This window comes from Jatropha curcas, chromosome 7, assembly GCF_041381405.1.
Source record: "Jatropha curcas cultivar XTBG-Jc1 chromosome 7, XTBG_Jcur_1.0, whole genome shotgun sequence".
NCBI lineage: Eukaryota > Viridiplantae > Streptophyta > Magnoliopsida > Malpighiales > Euphorbiaceae > Jatropha > Jatropha curcas.
Genome location: NC_143157.1, coordinates 22,083,944 through 22,104,815, shown reverse-complemented (window position 1 = coordinate 22,104,815; position 20,872 = coordinate 22,083,944). Strand labels below are relative to the sequence as shown.

Genomic DNA, 20,872 nt, shown 5'->3' with positions numbered 1-20,872 from the left:
CTTTCCGCACAACTATCCAAATAACAAATGACGCTAGACAGAATTATTATAATGTTGATAACAATAACTCAGAACCATATCTGAGGAAAAAATTTCAATATATTGGCAACAATAATCCTAAAATATGGACAATAATAACTCAGATTTATATACAGATATGAGAATTATTTGTAACAAAATAAAAAAGAGAAAAGGTTGACACCAGTGGCCGCTCATGGAAGAAGTAAAAAAAAAAAGAGCTTGTAGGGTTTTGGATAAAGAGTCCTTTTTTTTAAAAAAAAAAAATGGTATTTTTTTTATACATAAAAGTCGAAGACTTGAATAATATTATGGGGTCACATAGTAGACATAATCCTCCCATTTAAATGATATTTATTAAATTATTAATAATTTTATAATGGAAAGTATTTAAATTTGAAAATTCCTATAAAGGGTCTGTTCGGTAAAATTAGCAAAATTAAATTTTGATATTTGTTAGCTGTTTTAGCAGCATTTACCTCTTAGCTATTTGAGTAATTTTTCATAAAATACTAAAAACTAAATATTACAAATGATCAATTTTTTATAAAATGTTAGATTAACCTATAAAAACGAATTCAAATATTTAATTATCAAATATTATAAAAAATAATATTTAATATTTTGACTAATCTAAACGCTAAACGCTGCTATCGATAAAAAAACCGATTAAATCATACCGCAATCGAAGAAAATGAGATTTCATCACTAGATATCATCAACCATAATTGATGATCCATTTAATGCGAGACTGGCTAGGTCTAATCTAACCCAACCATAAAAAGTTTGTATTCTCGATAGTCAATCCTTTGATGACTTTAACATATTAACACTCCTCCCTATATCAATGGATGGATGTTTTGCATTCACATCATATGTCAATTATATCACTTCTATCATTAATGGAGTCTTTTTCTTTCTGAAGATAATATTTATATAATAAATTTACTTATGATTTTTGAAAATGATAAATTACTATATTATTTATAACATTTGCAAAAAATATTATATTTACATATATACATGTCACGACCCATTTCCATGGGCCGGACCGGCACTAGGACCTGGGTAGGCTTAAGGCCCCCGAAGCCCGTAGTAAGCCTGTACTATTTAAAACTCGCATTCTAATCACAATTGTGGATTCAGGCCCAATAATTTATTTCACGATTATATCCAAAATACAATCCAAATAATAAATGTTTATACTCTATTTGTTCATTTACAACCCAGTTGGAATACAATTGCGGAACTCTACTCCATAATTCGCTACCCTTTGCATTTACATATTCAATAATTATTACTCTTATCGATCCACATCTCGTTCGTTCATTTGGACTCCAGGATTCTTCTTTCCATCTATTACCTGGGGAGGTTGGAAGGGGGGTGAGTACTAAACTCAGTGAGCAGGATTAGATAACTCTCTCACCCCACACAATCGTACAAATGCTAAAATATTTTAATGTGGTCACCCATTTAGTTATATGATCATGCAGTTTTTCACACAAATGGCAATACAACAGCAATCACAATTATTATCACCTTCATATAATCACATCATGTGGAAATTAGTCAGTGGCACCACCTGAAACCCCAACGAGCCGTCCTCACACATGGCTCGCCCTCTCATACATGTGCACCAGGGAGCCGATCCCCCATACGGCCAACTGGTCTAATCCTCACTGACCAGTCCTCTCATTGTTTTTCCATTCTCTCTCTTTTCTTTTCCATACCAACAGGAGGCAACCCGGTGGTCTCCATCCAATCTAGATCATCAAGTGCTCACAACAGGAGGCCACCCTGCGGGCTACAATCAAATCTAGATTATCAGGTGCGCAACAACAAGAGGCCATCCTGTGGTTCTATATAACCCATATCATCAGGTGCACACGGGGGCGCCGATCTCCCATTTTCCCGGCCGACAGTCAATATCATATCATATTCAGGATCCACATCACAGACCGTCCTCACAAACCCATGGTGGTCCACTTCATCCCAATTCCACACAAACAAGGCACAGTATATTCATAGCACAAGTAATCAAACAATTTTTACTATCAACAAATAGTGCATCATAATATGGCACTTCAATAAAATAATGCATGATAACATTTAGCCGTGAATGCATGCATGCAGGCGGATGAGGTGAATTATCTAACACTACTCACAGTTCTTTATTGCCCTCTAAAGGGACTGCCTTTCTAGCCACATGCTTCCAGCCTTTGTCCTCGCATTTCAGAATTTTATAAACCTCTAAAATAAACAATAAAATTCTAAGTAAGAAGTTTAATTTGAAAGATTCTTTTTCATATTCGTTTATTAGTTTTGGTTTCCAGTCATTTAATTCACTTATTAAGATATATATTGGGTTTCCTTATTTATTTATTTATTCTAATTTATCGCCTTTAAATAAAACGTTTAGTTATCCGTTAAGTAATATTTTATAATAACGCTAAGAAGAATACGAATATTAATCATAATAATATTATTAATAGTATTAATACGATTGATAATATAATATCACAAACGATAATCATTTTAGTCGTATTATCTATTACGGATTTCTTTACTAAGTGTTCGCCGAAATTTCGGCAGCATTTCCTCTATAAACTGTACTACCCAATTTATCAAATTTTCACAAATCCACACGCACAGCCCATCCATCGGGCAAATTCATATCCACTAATCCCGTCCGCCATAACCGTCATTTATTCGGTCACTTAATTCACATAGCCCATTAAAATTAATTGTTTTATAACTATTTATTTGTTAATAAAATTCCTAAAAGTTATTATTAGCTAGGAATATATATTTTAGTACCAACCTTATAATTAATATTCATGAAATATATTTAACAATATTTAATTTAATTTAATTTAATTTACTTAAATACTTAATTAAGTTCATTAATTAATTAATTCGGGATTTATTCAAAAATTGCGAATTAAGCTTTAGAGTGTACCGATTGAAAATCAGATTTTATGTCCGTGATCCGCGCGAAGAGGAGATCATTCTGCCTCTCGGGGTCTTCGTCGGAGTCTCGCCGGACCACCGCCGTCGCCGCCGTGCATGGTGGCCGGAAAATTTAACCTTCACCAAAATTGACAAACGATACATCATTTTATTCGTTTCGATGAGAGGATCACTAATATGTATTCAAATCAAGGTGGGTGTGAACTATTTGGCCGAAAATTGACCGGAAAGGTTCGGTGATACCCATTTTGGGTTTTCCGATTCCGGCTATTACAGTCGACGAGGAGCCTACCAAATGAAAGAGGAAGAAGAGAGGAGTCGATCAACACCTACCTCGACACCTCAAGTCATCGGAAACGATGGGAAATCGCCGGAGAAGTTGTTGCAACGGTGCTAAACGTTTCGGTCGAGATTTCTCTCAATCCGGGCTCAAACCGCGCAAACCAAAGTTTAAATCAAACTCCTTGCGACGAGTAGATATTTTTAGAGTATCTATTTGCCGGATTTGGCCGCCGGTGGTCAGAGAACGAGAAGAAAAGGGGAGGGGGTTTGTTGAGAGAGAAGAGCGAGAGAGAGACCACTGAGTCTCTCTTCTCGTTTCTCTTTTCTTTCTCTTTTTTTTTTTTTTTTTTTTTTTTTGTTTTTGTCTAGAATTTTCTAATTGGTGGATGGGGTTTGGGTCGATTCGAGTCTGGTTTGGTTTAAATCATGGTTTTAGCTTGGTTTTTCAATTGATTTATGGATTTTTCATCTGGTTTTCGAAAAATTAATTTGATTTTTGGGTCCAGTTCAATTTATTTGATTATTTTGTTCAATTCCGTAATATTTTCTCAATTTATTCATAAAATATTAATAACAAAGATTTTTAATTTTAGGCTGATTAATTTATATAGTAGTTACATATATATAGACACATTTTTAATCGATTAACAATTAGTGTTCCATTTTATTTTCATCGAAATTTTAAGTATTACCCAAACGAAAATTCTAAATAATATGTTTTTGGGCTTGAGCCCAATTCGTAAAACTTTGGGCTCAATTAGAATTACTCGATCTTAATAGCCCATATCAACATAAATCTAGATTTTTGATTTAATAAAAATTCTAAAGTTTTAAAAATAAAAATTCGGGGTATTACAATCTCCCCCCCTTAAGACAATTCGTCCTCGAATTGAATCTAGTGGGACAGAATAAGAATGGACGCATGGAAAATTGTAAAGTTATAAGAAATTGCTTCCAATACCAAGGAGACAGCTCAAGAGCGAAAATACAGACCGAGGAAACAAAGTGAGTGGGGTATTTTGATTGTATTTCTACCGCCAATTGTCATGTTTAGAATAAAATTCCGTTGCTAGGAAATCTTTTGAAATAAAAATCTTATAATTAACCCAGCCTTTCAATAAAATGCTTACTATATATATATATATTAAATTTTATTACGCATTTCTTTATGAAAACCAAATATATAATTTGCAAAAACAAAACAATTTGAAATTTAATTTACCTACAATAAGAAATGATTCATTAAATTCCCATATGTTAGCACTAAATCTTTTCTTAATCAAAGTAAAAAAAATTGTTACTTTAATCCAAAAATTTAAGAAAAATTTTCTTGTAATTTTCGTTATCTATAATATCGTAGGGTTATTCGAGCTCACTCTATAGGAATTTCTACACTCTTTATTTAATCGCCATCCCTATGTCTATCACTTATTCCATAAATTATCTGAACATTTATCATTAAAAGTTGACTTTCATAATATCCTCTCATTTCACTTATGTTGCTTGTTAATTCATCTTAAGGATATTAAAGCATACTTATTTAAGTATTCCTTCCACTTAGTTTCTTTATACTACGAATCATGATTTTCCACGGCTTATAGATCACTATCGTTTCAACCTAATATCTATTATTTCAATAACAGTTCATAAGTCCCGACCTAACGGTGTCTTATTATTCCGACATCACACCAATTAAGTAGGCTTCATTAATTCCATTTCTTTCACCCAACTCTGAATTACATAATTTACTCGTTTTCATATGACAGTTCAGTTTATACCTTATTTATGAAATAATAGCAAGGCCCTAATCCATATTTATAATACATAAGCTAATTGTTTAAAATTATTATTTTTTTATTATTTTTATTTTTATTTTTATTTTTATTTATTCAAGTTTTTAATATCATATCAATTTATCTATCTTCTCTTTTATTATTTAGTCTAACAAGGTATTTATAACTTTCCTTGAATTTATCCATTTCACCTTATCATTTCTAGTTTCTCAGGTTAGCACATTGCCACCTTATTATCTACACCTCGACTTAGTTCATGTCTTTCATCCTTTCGTTGGCATAAATTTTATTAATTACCTGACGATTCACTTCACAGTTCGTTTCACTTAATTTTTCTCAACTAATATCAACTAGTAACTGTACATTTCACTAATTCAATAACTATTCTCGAACTTTCCTCTTGAAGTTTAATTGTTTAATACATTTATGGGTTGTTTACATCTACTACTGATATCAGTTTAAGATAGCCCCCTAATCAATTTAAGTCAAAGCTTTGTCTCACAGGAGGATCAACTTCGAATATTCTTTTTCTTTACCGACAACCATCCTGTCAGGATTTAAATTAATTAATTTAATATTTATTGAAGAGCTCGGAAAAATTAATTGTCACATATTTAAATTGTATTGTAGTAACATATCTTTTAACTTCAAAACTTCCCCTAAAGTTGACTAGTTTTCTTATGATCTCGTGAATTACCTGAAAGTTTAAATTTACATATCAAGTCTCTTTAGTTCTGATTTGTCACAATTCCTTGTAGTCTAAAAGGCATAGTATTAAAATTTCAATTCTTAATATACCTCTTTCAAAGTTTCACTAACTTGTATCTCTTATACCAAGTTAATTTCTACCTTAATAAATTCATTTCTTTTATTGATGTCATATCTCTTTTTCTTAAGAAAGAATTTATTTCAGTGGGTTCATTTATAATAATGGTCTACAACACTAGTTATCTCATATCAAACCTTTCATCAAATGTGTCTACTAAGGATTTTTGAGCAATTTAAGTCTTTATTTATTAATATTCACTGATATAAATTGGTAGATTAATCGTTTATTCAAAAATTCGACGAATGAGTTAACAACTACAGCCTAGGTGGACCATCCTATGGGTAACTGACTATTTAAAAAACTTTTAAAATAATTTTCCTTTTCCACTTTTAAAAACGTCGGCATGTCACTCACACAAAACCTTGAAATTCTTTTAATAGAAATTTGCATTTACTTTTATTTTAAACCAATCTCAATCGTGGTATAAAAATATTTTCATGAAGTTTGAAAATCAATACTCATTGCATTTTCTAAAACCTTTTGGTATTTAACAAAAATGAATTGTCTATCTCCACGAGGACAATCCTGAAATCATCTAGTTCCAGTCTAATGTTACATATTTCATCCCTAAATGATCCTCTTAAACCAAGAATATTCTAATCTCCATCATTACTATTCCTTTTGCTATTACTAGCCTCTCGAGTAGATTGGTCCACACCTTAAATTTTCCCAAAAGTTATTTTCACTAGTGATTTATATTTATATTATTATTTTATCTTTATTTATTTAGTTATTTATTTTATCATCATCATTATTTTTTTTTATTTATTTATTTTTTTTATATGTATATTTCTTACATCTGAATTTTTCTTCTTTCCCAATTTGTTTCTAATTATTTATTCTAGTATTCCACAGTAGATAAATTAATTGACCATATTATCATCATCGGCTTTTCTACGATTTAACATCCCCTAGTCTTATCCAAATTCTTTAGCCTTTTGATTCATTTTAATCTTTCTTTTATCCTTCATATCTCCTTAGTGTACCCAACCTCATTTAAGTCTTATCCGTAAAAGAGTTTTAAGGATGGGTACATGAATCTAAGGCGTAAAACCATTATTTTACACAAAATTTATTTCCATCCTAAGGTCATTGCTTCTCAGATTTCTTTATTCTAATTTTTCAATCTCTATTTCATTATTATGAGTTATCTTTGACCTTTATTCTCTTCCGAATTTATTAACTTTTATTTTATTTTATTTAGCACCTCGATCTAATTTCGCACTTAATTCTTTAAAGCAGATTTTATATAAATGTTCTTTAAATTTAATAAGTAGTATTAGCCCTTTCTACATAACTCTCTACCTAGATACATCCAATTTCCTTAATTTATTAAGCTTTCCTACAGCATCCACGTTCCTTTCCCCATTCATTCCCCATTTGTGATTTAAAGTTATTCACCATCTTCTACATTTATTTTATTATAATAGATTTACGAACTTAGTCTAGCCCTTTAAGTATCCTACATGTGCTAGGATCTTAATTATATAATGTCTAATAAATTTATTACAAATTAAACTTTCACCTTATTAATTTTTTAGATTATACCAACTATCCATTAGTTACACATTAGTCTCATAAGTCTATTATCGATTCAATCTAATTGCTCATTTTATTATAATAGATTCATAATTATTTCATGGCTTGTAATTACTTCCATTAACTATTAGTCAATCTTTTCCATATTAATCAAATTTTAACTTCACAACTTTTGCCCAATTATTCACTAACCACTTTAATTCTACATTAAAACACCCAAAATTTTACCCTTCATACTAATTGTTCAGAGGAAGTTTTACCTGCTTCTTTATCATGTTTACATTATTTTATATTGCTATAATTAATTTGACCTATTCAGTTAACATTATGTTCTTCAAATTCAAGCACATAATTCATTTAACATTTTCTTTTATATTCTTAAGTTTCGCCTTGAATAATTGAGGATTTCTTGTCTATTATGATTATTTGTCTTAGATCCTCCTTTTCTAACCCTTGATTTAATTTAAATTACCATTTTCACTTTTTAATCGCTAACAGTAACATTTCTAGAATTTAATCTACATCTTAATTGACATTTTCAGTCAGATTCATATTCTATACTATTTATTATTAACTTATCAGTATTAATTTCTATAGGCCTAATTTAGTCCTCGGGATAGACAATATGATAAAAATTTAATCAAACATGCAATCATTGTAAATAATTTAAATTCTAAAATCAGATAAATTTTTGACATGCCGACAAAATAATAAAACCAAACAATTAATTGCAACTTCAAAACAATTTCCAATAAGCAAATAATAAAACATGTTTCTCAAATCGTAGTTCAAATAAATTTACTTTCTTATTATCTTTAAAACTCCAACTTCTTTTCTAAATAATTTCAAATAATTTTCGAAGCAGTGTCTCCTGTCGAATCATGGTGTACTGGGTGATCAGGCCATTACACCAATTTCCAACTGATCCTCTGCTTCAAAATAGATGGAGGGGATTTAGCAAAACTCAAAGTATTTATTTTAGAAACGTCAGTTACCCGGACTCTTTTTATAATTCCCTATTATTTCTGTACTTTTAATTCTCGTCCTAAGTTTCATACAGATTTCCTTCCATCCTCGTGCACGATGCGTCCACCGGCACTAAAATGGAATTCAATCCCGACTACAGCTCCTTTGTTGGTTACGGCCGATCCCAACATAGGAGTTCTCTATTTAATTTCCTATGTTCCGCAATTGATTCCTACGGCCCAACTTATGCTCTGATACCAACTTTGTCACGACCCATTTCCATGGGCCGGACCGGCACTAGGACCTGGGTAGGCTTAAGGCCCCCGAAGCCCGTAGTAAGCCTGTACTATTTAAAACTCGCATTCTAATCACAATTGTGGATTCAGGCCCAATAATTTATTTCACGATTATATCCAAAATACAATCCAAATAATAAATGTTTATACTCTATTTGTTCATTTACAACCCAGTTGGAATACAATTGCGGAACTCTACTCCATAATTCGCTACCCTTTGCATTTACATATTCAATAATTATTACTCTTATCGATCCACATCTCGTTCGTTCATTTGGACTCCAGGATTCTTCTTTCCATCTATTACCTGGGGAGGTTGGAAGGGGGGTGAGTACTAAACTCAGTGAGCAGGATTAGATAACTCTCTCACCCCACACAATCGTACAAATGCTAAAATATTTTAATGTGGTCACCCATTTAGTTATATGATCATGCAGTTTTTCACACAAATGGCAATACAACAGCAATCACAATTATTATCACCTTCATATAATCACATCATGTGGAAATTAGTCAGTGGCACCACCTGAAACCCCAACGAGCCGTCCTCACACATGGCTCGCCCTCTCATACATGTGCACCAGGGAGCCGATCCCCCATACGGCCAACTGGTCTAATCCTCACTGACCAGTCCTCTCATTGTTTTTCCATTCTCTCTCTTTTCTTTTCCATACCAACAGGAGGCAACCCGGTGGTCTCCATCCAATCTAGATCATCAAGTGCTCACAACAGGAGGCCACCCTGCGGGCTACAATCAAATCTAGATTATCAGGTGCGCAACAACAAGAGGCCATCCTGTGGTTCTATATAACCCATATCATCAGGTGCACACGGGGGCGCCGATCTCCCATTTTCCCGGCCGACAGTCAATATCATATCATATTCAGGATCCACATCACAGACCGTCCTCACAAACCCATGGTGGTCCACTTCATCCCAATTCCACACAAACAAGGCACAGTATATTCATAGCACAAGTAATCAAACAATTTTTACTATCAACAAATAGTGCATCATAATATGGCACTTCAATAAAATAATGCATGATAACATTTAGCCGTGAATGCATGCATGCAGGCGGATGAGGTGAATTATCTAACACTACTCACAGTTCTTTATTGCCCTCTAAAGGGACTGCCTTTCTAGCCACATGCTTCCAGCCTTTGTCCTCGCATTTCAGAATTTTATAAACCTCTAAAATAAACAATAAAATTCTAAGTAAGAAGTTTAATTTGAAAGATTCTTTTTCATATTCGTTTATTAGTTTTGGTTTCCAGTCATTTAATTCACTTATTAAGATATATATTGGGTTTCCTTATTTATTTATTTATTCTAATTTATCGCCTTTAAATAAAACGTTTAGTTATCCGTTAAGTAATATTTTATAATAACGCTAAGAAGAATACGAATATTAATCATAATAATATTATTAATAGTATTAATACGATTGATAATATAATATCACAAACGATAATCATTTTAGTCGTATTATCTATTACGGATTTCTTTACTAAGTGTTCGCCGAAATTTCGGCAGCATTTCCTCTATAAACTGTACTACCCAATTTATCAAATTTTCACAAATCCACACGCACAGCCCATCCATCGGGCAAATTCATATCCACTAATCCCGTCCGCCATAACCGTCATTTATTCGGTCACTTAATTCACATAGCCCATTAAAATTAATTGTTTTATAACTATTTATTTGTTAATAAAATTCCTAAAAGTTATTATTAGCTAGGAATATATATTTTAGTACCAACCTTATAATTAATATTCATGAAATATATTTAACAATATTTAATTTAATTTAATTTAATTTACTTAAATACTTAATTAAGTTCATTAATTAATTAATTCGGGATTTATTCAAAAATTGCGAATTAAGCTTTAGAGTGTACCGATTGAAAATCAGATTTTATGTCCGTGATCCGCGCGAAGAGGAGATCATTCTGCCTCTCGGGGTCTTCGTCGGAGTCTCGCCGGACCACCGCCGTCGCCGCCGTGCATGGTGGCCGGAAAATTTAACCTTCACCAAAATTGACAAACGATACATCATTTTATTCGTTTCGATGAGAGGATCACTAATATGTATTCAAATCAAGGTGGGTGTGAACTATTTGGCCGAAAATTGACCGGAAAGGTTCGGTGATACCCATTTTGGGTTTTCCGATTCCGGCTATTACAGTCGACGAGGAGCCTACCAAATGAAAGAGGAAGAAGAGAGGAGTCGATCAACACCTACCTCGACACCTCAAGTCATCGGAAACGATGGGAAATCGCCGGAGAAGTTGTTGCAACGGTGCTAAACGTTTCGGTCGAGATTTCTCTCAATCCGGGCTCAAACCGCGCAAACCAAAGTTTAAATCAAACTCCTTGCGACGAGTAGATATTTTTAGAGTATCTATTTGCCGGATTTGGCCGCCGGTGGTCAGAGAACGAGAAGAAAAGGGGAGGGGGTTTGTTGAGAGAGAAGAGCGAGAGAGAGACCACTGAGTCTCTCTTCTCGTTTCTCTTTTCTTTCTCTTTTTTTTTTTTTTTTTTTTTTTTGTTTTTGTCTAGAATTTTCTAATTGGTGGATGGGGTTTGGGTCGATTCGAGTCTGGTTTGGTTTAAATCATGGTTTTAGCTTGGTTTTTCAATTGATTTATGGATTTTTCATCTGGTTTTCGAAAAATTAATTTGATTTTTGGGTCCAGTTCAATTTATTTGATTATTTTGTTCAATTCCGTAATATTTTCTCAATTTATTCATAAAATATTAATAACAAAGATTTTTAATTTTAGGCTGATTAATTTATATAGTAGTTACATATATATAGACACATTTTTAATCGATTAACAATTAGTGTTCCATTTTATTTTCATCGAAATTTTAAGTATTACCCAAACGAAAATTCTAAATAATATGTTTTTGGGCTTGAGCCCAATTCGTAAAACTTTGGGCTCAATTAGAATTACTCGATCTTAATAGCCCATATCAACATAAATCTAGATTTTTGATTTAATAAAAATTCTAAAGTTTTAAAAATAAAAATTCGGGGTATTACAATACAAAAATTAAATATAATTTTTAATTTATTACTTTTATTTGCAATAGTTTATTGAATGAAATATAATATATTTTAAAAATAAAAAATATTATTTACAATACACCATAATATGTTTAAAAATAATTGATTTATAGTTATTGTTTTATTTACAGTATGAGAGTTTTCAAAAAGAGCAGAAGAGGTGCATAATTTATTCTTTTCACTATAGTTAGTTTACATTATAACATAAACACTAATATATTAAAGTGTTAATTTTAATCATTAATTCTTACCAAAATTTAAGGAAATAAAGTGATTATAATTGAAAATTATGTCATAATCAATACTAAATATAGAAATTAAATAATTAAAATGTGTATATATACACATGTGCAAATACAAAAGTCAATATTAATTGTCAAGTGTATACTTATTTAGTGTGTGGTCGTAATTTTATAATGGTGTCCAAAGAGGAGGAACTCACGTGCTTTTAACTTCTAAGTCTCTAGTCTCCATGGATATTGGCATTAGTCTACATTGTCACTATTTACCATTTGTCAAAAAGGTGTTTTTGTTCATTTCACATGCAATTCATGTGTCTTCTTCTTGACATATGGGCACTAAAAGCTTCTTGACAATATATTGACTGCAGCGGTAAACCTACTTGATCCGTAATTACGATAACACAAATTCAATTTTCAGAAATCACATTTTCTTAACTGGAGTGATAAGCGATTTTAATTCCGTAAGCATAAAAATATAAATTTGATCTCTAAAAAATGCACTTTGTTGAGAGGGCAAAAAATCTTTACGCTTTCCGGCCCGAGTGGATTAAACCTCTTGATTATATATAAAAAAAAATCTTAATAAGTCATATATATATTATGTGTTTATGATAAATGCAAATAATTAAGAGTTGATTTTTTTAATTCGAATCTTGTCCATATTGATTATTTGTAATAAATTTAAATGAAAAGTTATAGGTTACAATGTTATTCCAGTCTTATAATTTTTAATAAATAAAAAAAAATATTTGTTTTTAACATCAATCTTATCTCTCCCAAAGAAATTTAAGTTTTAATTATCTCTTTTTATGGTCAAGATAGAATATACTTTGTTAACAATATTTTTCACATGCAGTTTTGGAAACAATAAATGAAATTTAATTTTGTCATATTTTTAATTTTTAGCATTAAATCTAAAAGATCTAATAATAGCTAAAAAAAAGTATAATTTTTGTATATTTAGTTTATTGAATCATTAAATTTGATTAAGAAGTGGTAATCTATCAATTAAATTGGTAAGGATGAAGAATCCAAATCTCAATAGATTAAGAGTTAATTTAACTTTCAATTAATGCTGAATAAGTACTTTTTTGTCCATTTATACACAAAATTCACTAAATTAGTGAAAAGTCTTGTGATTGAGATGATTTAAATACGAGATCTTTCACTATTCAAATTGGTGAAATAACCAATCAAATCATATCTGATTTGTACAATTAAATCATATATTTGGCAGATAAAAAATAGACAGATGAAGGATTATAAATTTAAAACAAAAAATTATTATGTTTGAAATAATTCTATTTAGTTATTGGTTACTGTTTAATGGTAAAATGTTGTATTTTGGAAATTACAAAATCACAAGCAAAAATCTATTTCATGATGGTCATGTGTGTTTGAGAATATTTGTAAAAATAATATTAAGTAAAATACTATATTGAGTAATATAATTTTATTTTACAATTGATCAATAAAAAAATGAAAAAGGAAACAACATACATGCTAATCTAAATCTAAACCAACATTAATTTCTTGATGCTATTGACTCTATAAGCTGGCTAAGACGACATAAAATTTAGTTGGTTGGAAGTAGTTGATAGCTTTTTGACTTTTAACAATTATAATTTTTTTATTAAATTCAGAAATCAATATAGATGTTACCTTACTTCAACCTAAAAATACAAGTCCTATAAAATTTTTCACAAATATTAAAAAAAACAATTAATTTCACAAAGAAAATTTTCTTAGGTAATTTGATTAAATTATCATTTATCTCACATTATTACTTTTATCATATTATCATATTATATACTCCATTCGTCCGAAAAAGATAGTCCACTTTTTATTTTTATACAGATAAAAAAATATAGTTACAGGACAATTTTATTCTTATAACTTTTTTATTATGCCCATTTTAAATAACACATAAGTAATTATTATATTGTAATAATAAGTAAGAATAATGAGGATTATTGAAAATAAAATAAAATTTAATAAGAGTATGATAAACAATTTAAGATAATGCAAAAAAAGGAAAGTAGACTATATTTTGAGATAAACCAAAAAGGAAAGATAGACCATCTTTTTATGAGGAAAGAATATAATATAAATAAGGGTAAAATTAAAAAAAAAAAAAAATATATATATATATATATATATATATATATATATAAAACAGCTTATATTTTGAGAGATAGAGAATAGTTATTAGCTATCTAAAAACCATTGTATCTGAAAATTTTATTTGAATTTTTTTTTAACTTCAACTCTTAGATTATATTATTTAGATTATATTTTTAACTTCAACTATTGTATCTAATATTTAGATTATATTACAGAATTTTTTTTTTCAAATTAATATTTAACGTGAGTTCTTTATTTTATTTTTTTAAATATTAATAATTATTGAATTTGTTTATTTTTTAAAAAATTCATACATAAAAAATAAGTATTTTTTGATTTATAATTTTTATATGTATAATAAATTAGAATAAAAAATGTCTCCCGTAAATGAGAGGAAAGCGAAAAGGCAATAAGGAGTGGGTTTGGTAGATTCACGTGGAAACAGATTTGAGTAGTTGACCCGACAAGCCAGTTGCACAGCAAAATCTTTTCATGACCCTGTGTTCATAGAATCCAGGCAGTGTCCCGTGACGTCCGCCCACAGCCGCTCACCCAACCGGCTACAACCGGTCAATTCTCACGTCATCGAGTCTTGGCCTTTGTTTGGATGGGTTTTAAATTTTTTTTTTTTAAATCTCTTGGGATCAAAATCTCTTGTTTAATTTGAGATAGAATATCGAGGAGAGTGTAAAATTTTAGGAGGAAAATAAATAGTAAAATCTGACACCCTTTATTTTAGTTCCACTCCTTATTTTACTTTCTCTTTTTCCAAACGAAGTATTAGCCTTTGTTTGGATGAATGTAAAATATAAGAGAATGTAAAATTGGAGGTGAAAATACGTTGGAATTTTCAAATTATCTTATTTGGTTTGGATAAAAATAATAAAGGTGTAAAATAAATTTATTTTACCTTTTATAATTTTTCTCCCAAAATAAAGAGAAAATAAAAAATAATGGGTGAAAAGTTACTATTTATATATAATAATAAAAAAAAAATTATGTTATATCTCCCTCTCCCCAAACATAGTGTTAATACTCTTAATCCAATTCCATAATAGAAGTGTATCTTTCTGACTATCTATCTCACTTTGACTTCCCTTCACTGTCCCTTTTTTTTTTATTTTTTGTCTCCAAGCGCCTTTAGAGCGCGTCTTAGCACTCCCAAATATTGCTTTGATCCTTCTCTCTCTTTCTTTCTTTGTTTTTAACTTTTATTTTTTGACTCCTTTGAAAAAAAAAAAAACTTAAAAAAAAAACTTTTAAGTTTAGGAGTCCAAAAAATTTTTTTTTCTAGGGAGATAATAAGCTTACTTTTTTTCAAAAAAATTATTGGGTAAATCATTTAATCTAAATAAAATAAAATTAATTTATTATAATATGATTAATAATTTTAGATATTCCAATTGAACTGATATAAAATTAACGTGTCCAAATTAATTATAAAATCTAAATTATAAAAAGTTATACTTATAATACAACACGTGCATGTGTATAATGAGTCTATCTATATATATTATTAAAGCATATTAGATGATTTGGATTGACATATTTAATTTAATCTATATAATAAAAGTATCGTAATTCAAAATAAAAATTTCTATTAATTGAATTATAATTAACATTATATGATTAAACAAAGGCATTAATTATGTCATAATCCACACATCATCATTAAATATTATATAAAGAAACTATATTTTTAATAATTTAATTTTAAAATTTAATATTACTAAAACATTAGCTTTTAAAATATTCTGTTGCAATTTAAATTAGCTTTTAAAATTACTATTTAACGTTTTTTTTTGTCTAGATTTTTTTAATTTTTTAAAATTGAAAGGATTTGAAAATTTCATACCATTGGATACCGTTGCAGTGCATGCTACGCGCATATTTGGAAGGTGTGTGAGAGAGTATTAGGACTTAGCGAATTTTGGCCAACCTGATGAAAATTGAAAATAAGCAAAAAAATCAAAAACCTTCCCCACCAAAATAATATTTGTTTTTCTAAAGAAAAAGACAAATGTAGGTATTGACAATCAGAAATAGCAGTGCAGACTTCATCAAATCTCTGTATGTATGAACCAGCAAAAACCCAAAAGTAAGTAATATATGTCCAAAAAAGTTAGCTCTTCTGTCTTCATTTCAAATTCAATATTTTTATTTTGTTTTCTTTATCCAATAAACAATGGTTTCTTTTATCAAAGAGTGAGAAGTGAGATCTTTCCTTTTACACAGCCCTCTTGTCTCTATTTTCTCTCTATCTCTGCCCTTTGAAAATCTTTTTCTTCAATTTAGATTTTGCCATCAATTCCTTTACTCTTTATTATTATTTTTTTATTTATAAATCTTTATAAATTAAATGCATTTGAGCCCATTTGTGGAAAAGTGCCCACTGTAGGTGTTGGGTTTACAGGGGGGCTTTAACTTGGCTTACAAGTGATGTTTTTAATGCTGATTGGAGCTTTTGCTGAGTTCATGACTCCCATTACCGGTAAACTTTGTTTCTTTCTTCAATAGTATATTTCAACTCTTCTGGTTCTTGTAGTAGAGTTATTTTTTTTTTTGAAAAGATTGTAGTAGAGCTATTTGTAAGCTATAAAATAAATCTTTGGTCTAATTAAACTTTGGTCTTGGGATCTGGTTGAAGTTTTTAAGTAAATTGTTGCTTAATTGCTTAACTTAACTGTCGCTTTTTGTTGTTTTGTAGGTAGGTGCTTTGGGATGCGTGTATGAAGTTTCTTCTATTGGGCGACTTTCCTGCTCTCTCTTTCTCTCTCTACAAGGAAGTCAGTGGGTTTAGTTTTACAACATTATAGGGTTTATGGGGGTTGTTCATTTTTGTCAAGGGTTTTGGTTTCAGGTGGGGACGAGAGATTTAGTGTGTATACTTTACTGGCTTCACTAATTTATTTATTTTGTTTATATAAATGCTTCACTTTCAAGTTGCTAGTTGGTTCTTATTCTTTTTTCTTCTGATTCTCCGCGCTGCTTTCTGCTTCAAGTTTCTCACTTTTTTGTAAATGGGTTACCACTTATTTATTTGGGTCTATGAATCTCTTAATTATTGTTCTTGAGATTTGATTTCTGGTGGAGATTGGTGTTCTTCTCCCTTTCTGTTGCTTTCGTTTGCAATTTGCGTTTCTTTCTAGAGCTCCTTTGGGATGTTGGTTAGCAAGTTTTTTAATTTGGATTTCCTTTTGAAAATTGTTGCCTACCCAAAAAATACAGCAGCTTCATTTTGGAGGTTTGGCTTGATTTGTGCTGGGGCTAAGCTTTAGTTTCAGTAATGATGATGGTGTTGGGCATTTTTTCAATGACTTTCCTCAGATGGGCATTCTTTATTTTCTTTCTTTGTTCATCTTTGGGTCTCAAAACCTCATCTCAATCTTGTGATCCTGGTGACCTTTTGGCGTTGAAGCAATTTGCTGAAAATCTCTCAAATGGGTCAATTATTACAGATTGGTCCAACAAGGCGAATTGCTGTCAATGGAATGGCGTTTTGTGCGGAAATAGTGGCAATGGTTCTACTAATAGCAGAGTAATTAAGCTAATTTTGCCAAAAAAGGGTCTTAAAGGAATCATTTCGTGGTCTTTGGGCCGTTTAGATCAGCTGAAATCACTTGATCTTTCCTGCAATGATTTGCAAGGTGGATTGCCTATGGAGTTATCTAGGCTGAAGCAGCTCGAAGTTCTTGATTTGAGCCATAACATGCTATCAGGACGGTTTTCAAGGGTGATTTCCGGGTTATTGTCTATTCAGTATCTGAATATTTCAAGTAACCTTTTCAAAGAGGATTTATCTGAATTTGGGGGATTTCCAAATCTTGTTGTGTTCAATATAAGTAACAATTCATTCACTGGCAAATTCCCTTCACAAATTTGCGGTTCCTCTAGAGGGATTAAGATTCTTGATTTATCAATGAATCATCTTGTGGGCAACCTTGAAGGTTTAGACAATTGCAGCAAATCTCTCCAGCAATTGCATTTGGACTTCAATTCACTTTCTGGCTCCCTACCAGATTCTTTATATTCAATGTCAGCTCTGCAGCAATTGTCAATCTCCAACAACAATTTCTCTGGCCAACTAAGTAAACAATTGAGTAAGCTTTCTAGCCTTACAACCTTGGTTATTTGTGGAAATCGGTTTTCGGGCTATATTCCTAGTGTGTTTAGTAATCTTACACAACTAGAACAACTTGTTGCACATTCAAATAAGTTATCTGGTCCACTGCCTTCAACACTGGAATTATGCTCAAAGCTTAGTGTACTTGATCTAAGGAACAATTCTCTATCTGGTCCAATTAGTCTTAATTTCACTGCAATGCCTATCCTTAGTACTCTTGATCTTGCCACTAACCATTTATCTGGACCACTTCCAAATTCCCTATCTGATTGTCATGAATTGAAAATTCTGAGCCTTGCTAAGAATGAGTTAACTGGCCAGATCCCTCAGAGTTTTGCAAAGCTCACGTCCCTTTTGGTTCTCACTTTGTCAAACAATAGTTTTGTGGACCTATCCGGGGCATTATCTGCATTGCAGCAGTGCAAAAACCTTACCACTCTTATCCTCACAAAGAATTTTATTGGAGAGGAAATTCCCAGAAATGTTGGTGGGTTTGATAGTTTAATGGTATTGGCACTTGGAAATTGTGCTCTCAAAGGTCAAATACCAGATTGGCTGCTACGTTGCAGGAAGTTACAAGTTCTTGATTTGTCATGGAATCATTTGGATGGCAGTATCCCTACTTGGATTGGTCAGATGGAGAATTTGTTTTACTTGGACTTTTCAAATAACTCTCTCACTGGAGAGATTCCAGAAAGTTTGACAGAGCTAAAGAGCCTCATTTCTGTGCACTGCAATAATTCCAATACTTCTGCTCTCATTCCACTATATGTAAAGAGAAACCGGAGTGCAAATGGTTTGAAGTACAACCAACCCTCAAGTTTTCCTCCCTCGTTATATTTGGGCAACAACAGAATAAATGGGACAATTTTGCCTGAAATTGGAAATTTGAAGCAGCTCCATGTTTTAGATTTGAGCCGGAATGATATATCTGGGACCATACCTGACTCCATTTCAGAAATGGAGAACTTGGAAATTTTAGATTTGTCATCCAATGAACTTCGTGGGTCAATTCCTCCATCATTTGAGAAGCTCACATTCTTGTCAAAGTTTAGCGTGGCTAATAATCACTTGAAGGGGCAAATTCCAACTGGAGGGCAGTTCTCTAGTTTTCCTAGTTCAAGCTTTGAGGGTAATCCTGGACTATGTGGAGGAGTAGTTTCTCCTTGTAATGTCGTTACCAGCATGCTGAAGCCTAGAATTCCATCGGGTTCCAACAGTAGCTTTCGCAGAGGGAACATTCTGGGGATAACAATCACTATTGGAGTTGGCCTTGCATTATTTCTTGCAATTATTTTGCTTAGAATGTCAAGAAGGGATATCGGAGCTCAAATTGATGATATGGATGAGGAACTCAGCCGACCACATAGATTATCTGAAGCCCTAGGGTCTTCCAAGTTGGTGCTTTTTCAGAATTCAGAATGCAGGGATCTTACTGTTGCAGACTTGTTGAAGTCTACAAATAATTTCAATCAAGCTAACATTATTGGCTGTGGTGGATTTGGTTTGGTTTACAAAGCCAACCTTCCTAATGGAACCAAAGCAGCTATCAAGAGGCTTTCTGGGGACTGTGGTCAAATGGAACGTGAATTTCGAGCTGAAGTGGAAGCACTCTCAAGGGCGCAGCATAAGAACCTTGTTTCTCTTCAAGGTTATTGTCGTCATGGTAATGACAGATTATTGATTTACTCGTACATGGAAAATGGAAGCTTGGATTATTGGCTACATGAATGTGTTGATGGTACTTCATTTCTTAAGTGGGAGGTGAGACTCAAGATAGCACAAGGCGCAGCCTCTGGGTTATCTTATCTACACAAAGTTTGTGAACCACACATAGTTCATCGGGACGTCAAATCTAGCAACATATTATTAGATGAAAAATTTGAAGCTCATCTGGCTGATTTTGGTCTCTCAAGGCTACTTCGACCTTATGATACTCATGTTACAACAGATTTGGTAGGCACCTTAGGTTATATTCCTCCTGAATATAGTCAAACATTGACAGCAACCTGCAGGGGTGATGTTTACAGTTTTGGGGTTGTTCTTCTTGAGCTTGTTACTGGTAGAAGGCCTGTGGAAGTCTGTAAAGGCAAAAACTGCAGGGATTTAATCTCCTGGGTGTTTCAAATGAAGTCCGAAAAAAGAGAGGCAGAGATTGTAGACTCATCAATCCGGGATAAAGATCTTGAGAAGCAGCAGTTAGAAATGCTCGAAATTGCCTGTAGATGCTTAGACCAAGATCCTCGGCGAAGACCTGTTATTGATCAGGTTGTTTCATGGCTAGAGGGTATTGGAATTTAAAGTGCTTGACAATGAATTTGATTGCTGCATTTTGTTTCATGCTCATTAGTTTCAGTTTGAGAGAAGGTATACCTGTAAAGCAAATAATACTTTTTCAAGCTATCTTCAAGGTTGGAAGCTGGAACAAGTCCTTGACCAAATGACTGTTTTTTCCTTTCTCCGCCTCTATAGAAACAATCCTTAGTATTGTTTAATGTAAATTAACAAATGAGCTGTGTATAAAATTGGCTCTTTCGGCCATTTTATATTAGAAATAAGCATTATAAGATTATCTTCATTTTTGTATAAATTTTCTTTCTTTTTCTTACTCTGAA

General features: G+C 31.7%; 1 protein-coding gene and 1 long non-coding RNA gene across 2 annotated transcripts; one reads left to right on the top strand and one right to left on the bottom strand.

Annotated features, from left to right (window-relative positions):
• Nucleotides 1-1,140: 1,140 nt before the first annotated feature.
• Nucleotides 1,141-11,687, bottom strand: LOC149494960 (uncharacterized). The gene is made up of 7 exons (XR_016321699.1): nucleotides 10,941-11,687; nucleotides 10,597-10,724; nucleotides 9,803-9,887; nucleotides 3,322-9,000; nucleotides 2,978-3,105; nucleotides 2,184-2,268; nucleotides 1,141-1,381 (listed from the first exon to the last, which is right to left on the bottom strand). It is a non-coding gene; the product is annotated as an uncharacterized LOC149494960 (long non-coding RNA).
• Nucleotides 11,688-16,291: 4,604 nt separating this feature from the next.
• On the top strand, nucleotides 16,292-20,872 carry PSKR2 (phytosylfokine-alpha receptor 2). Its single transcript, XM_012221162.4, has 2 exons — nucleotides 16,292-16,625; nucleotides 16,842-20,872. The coding sequence occupies exon 2, from the start codon at nucleotides 17,421-17,423 to the stop codon at nucleotides 20,556-20,558; it is 3,138 nt and encodes a 1,045-aa protein (XP_012076552.2). The 5' UTR covers nucleotides 16,292-16,625; nucleotides 16,842-17,420; the 3' UTR covers nucleotides 20,559-20,872.

Excerpts from the sequence above, each read along its gene's own strand:
- PSKR2 (XM_012221162.4), top strand. The coding sequence starts at position 17,421 with ATGATGATGGTGTTGGGCATTTTTTCAATGACTTTCCTCAGATGGGCA.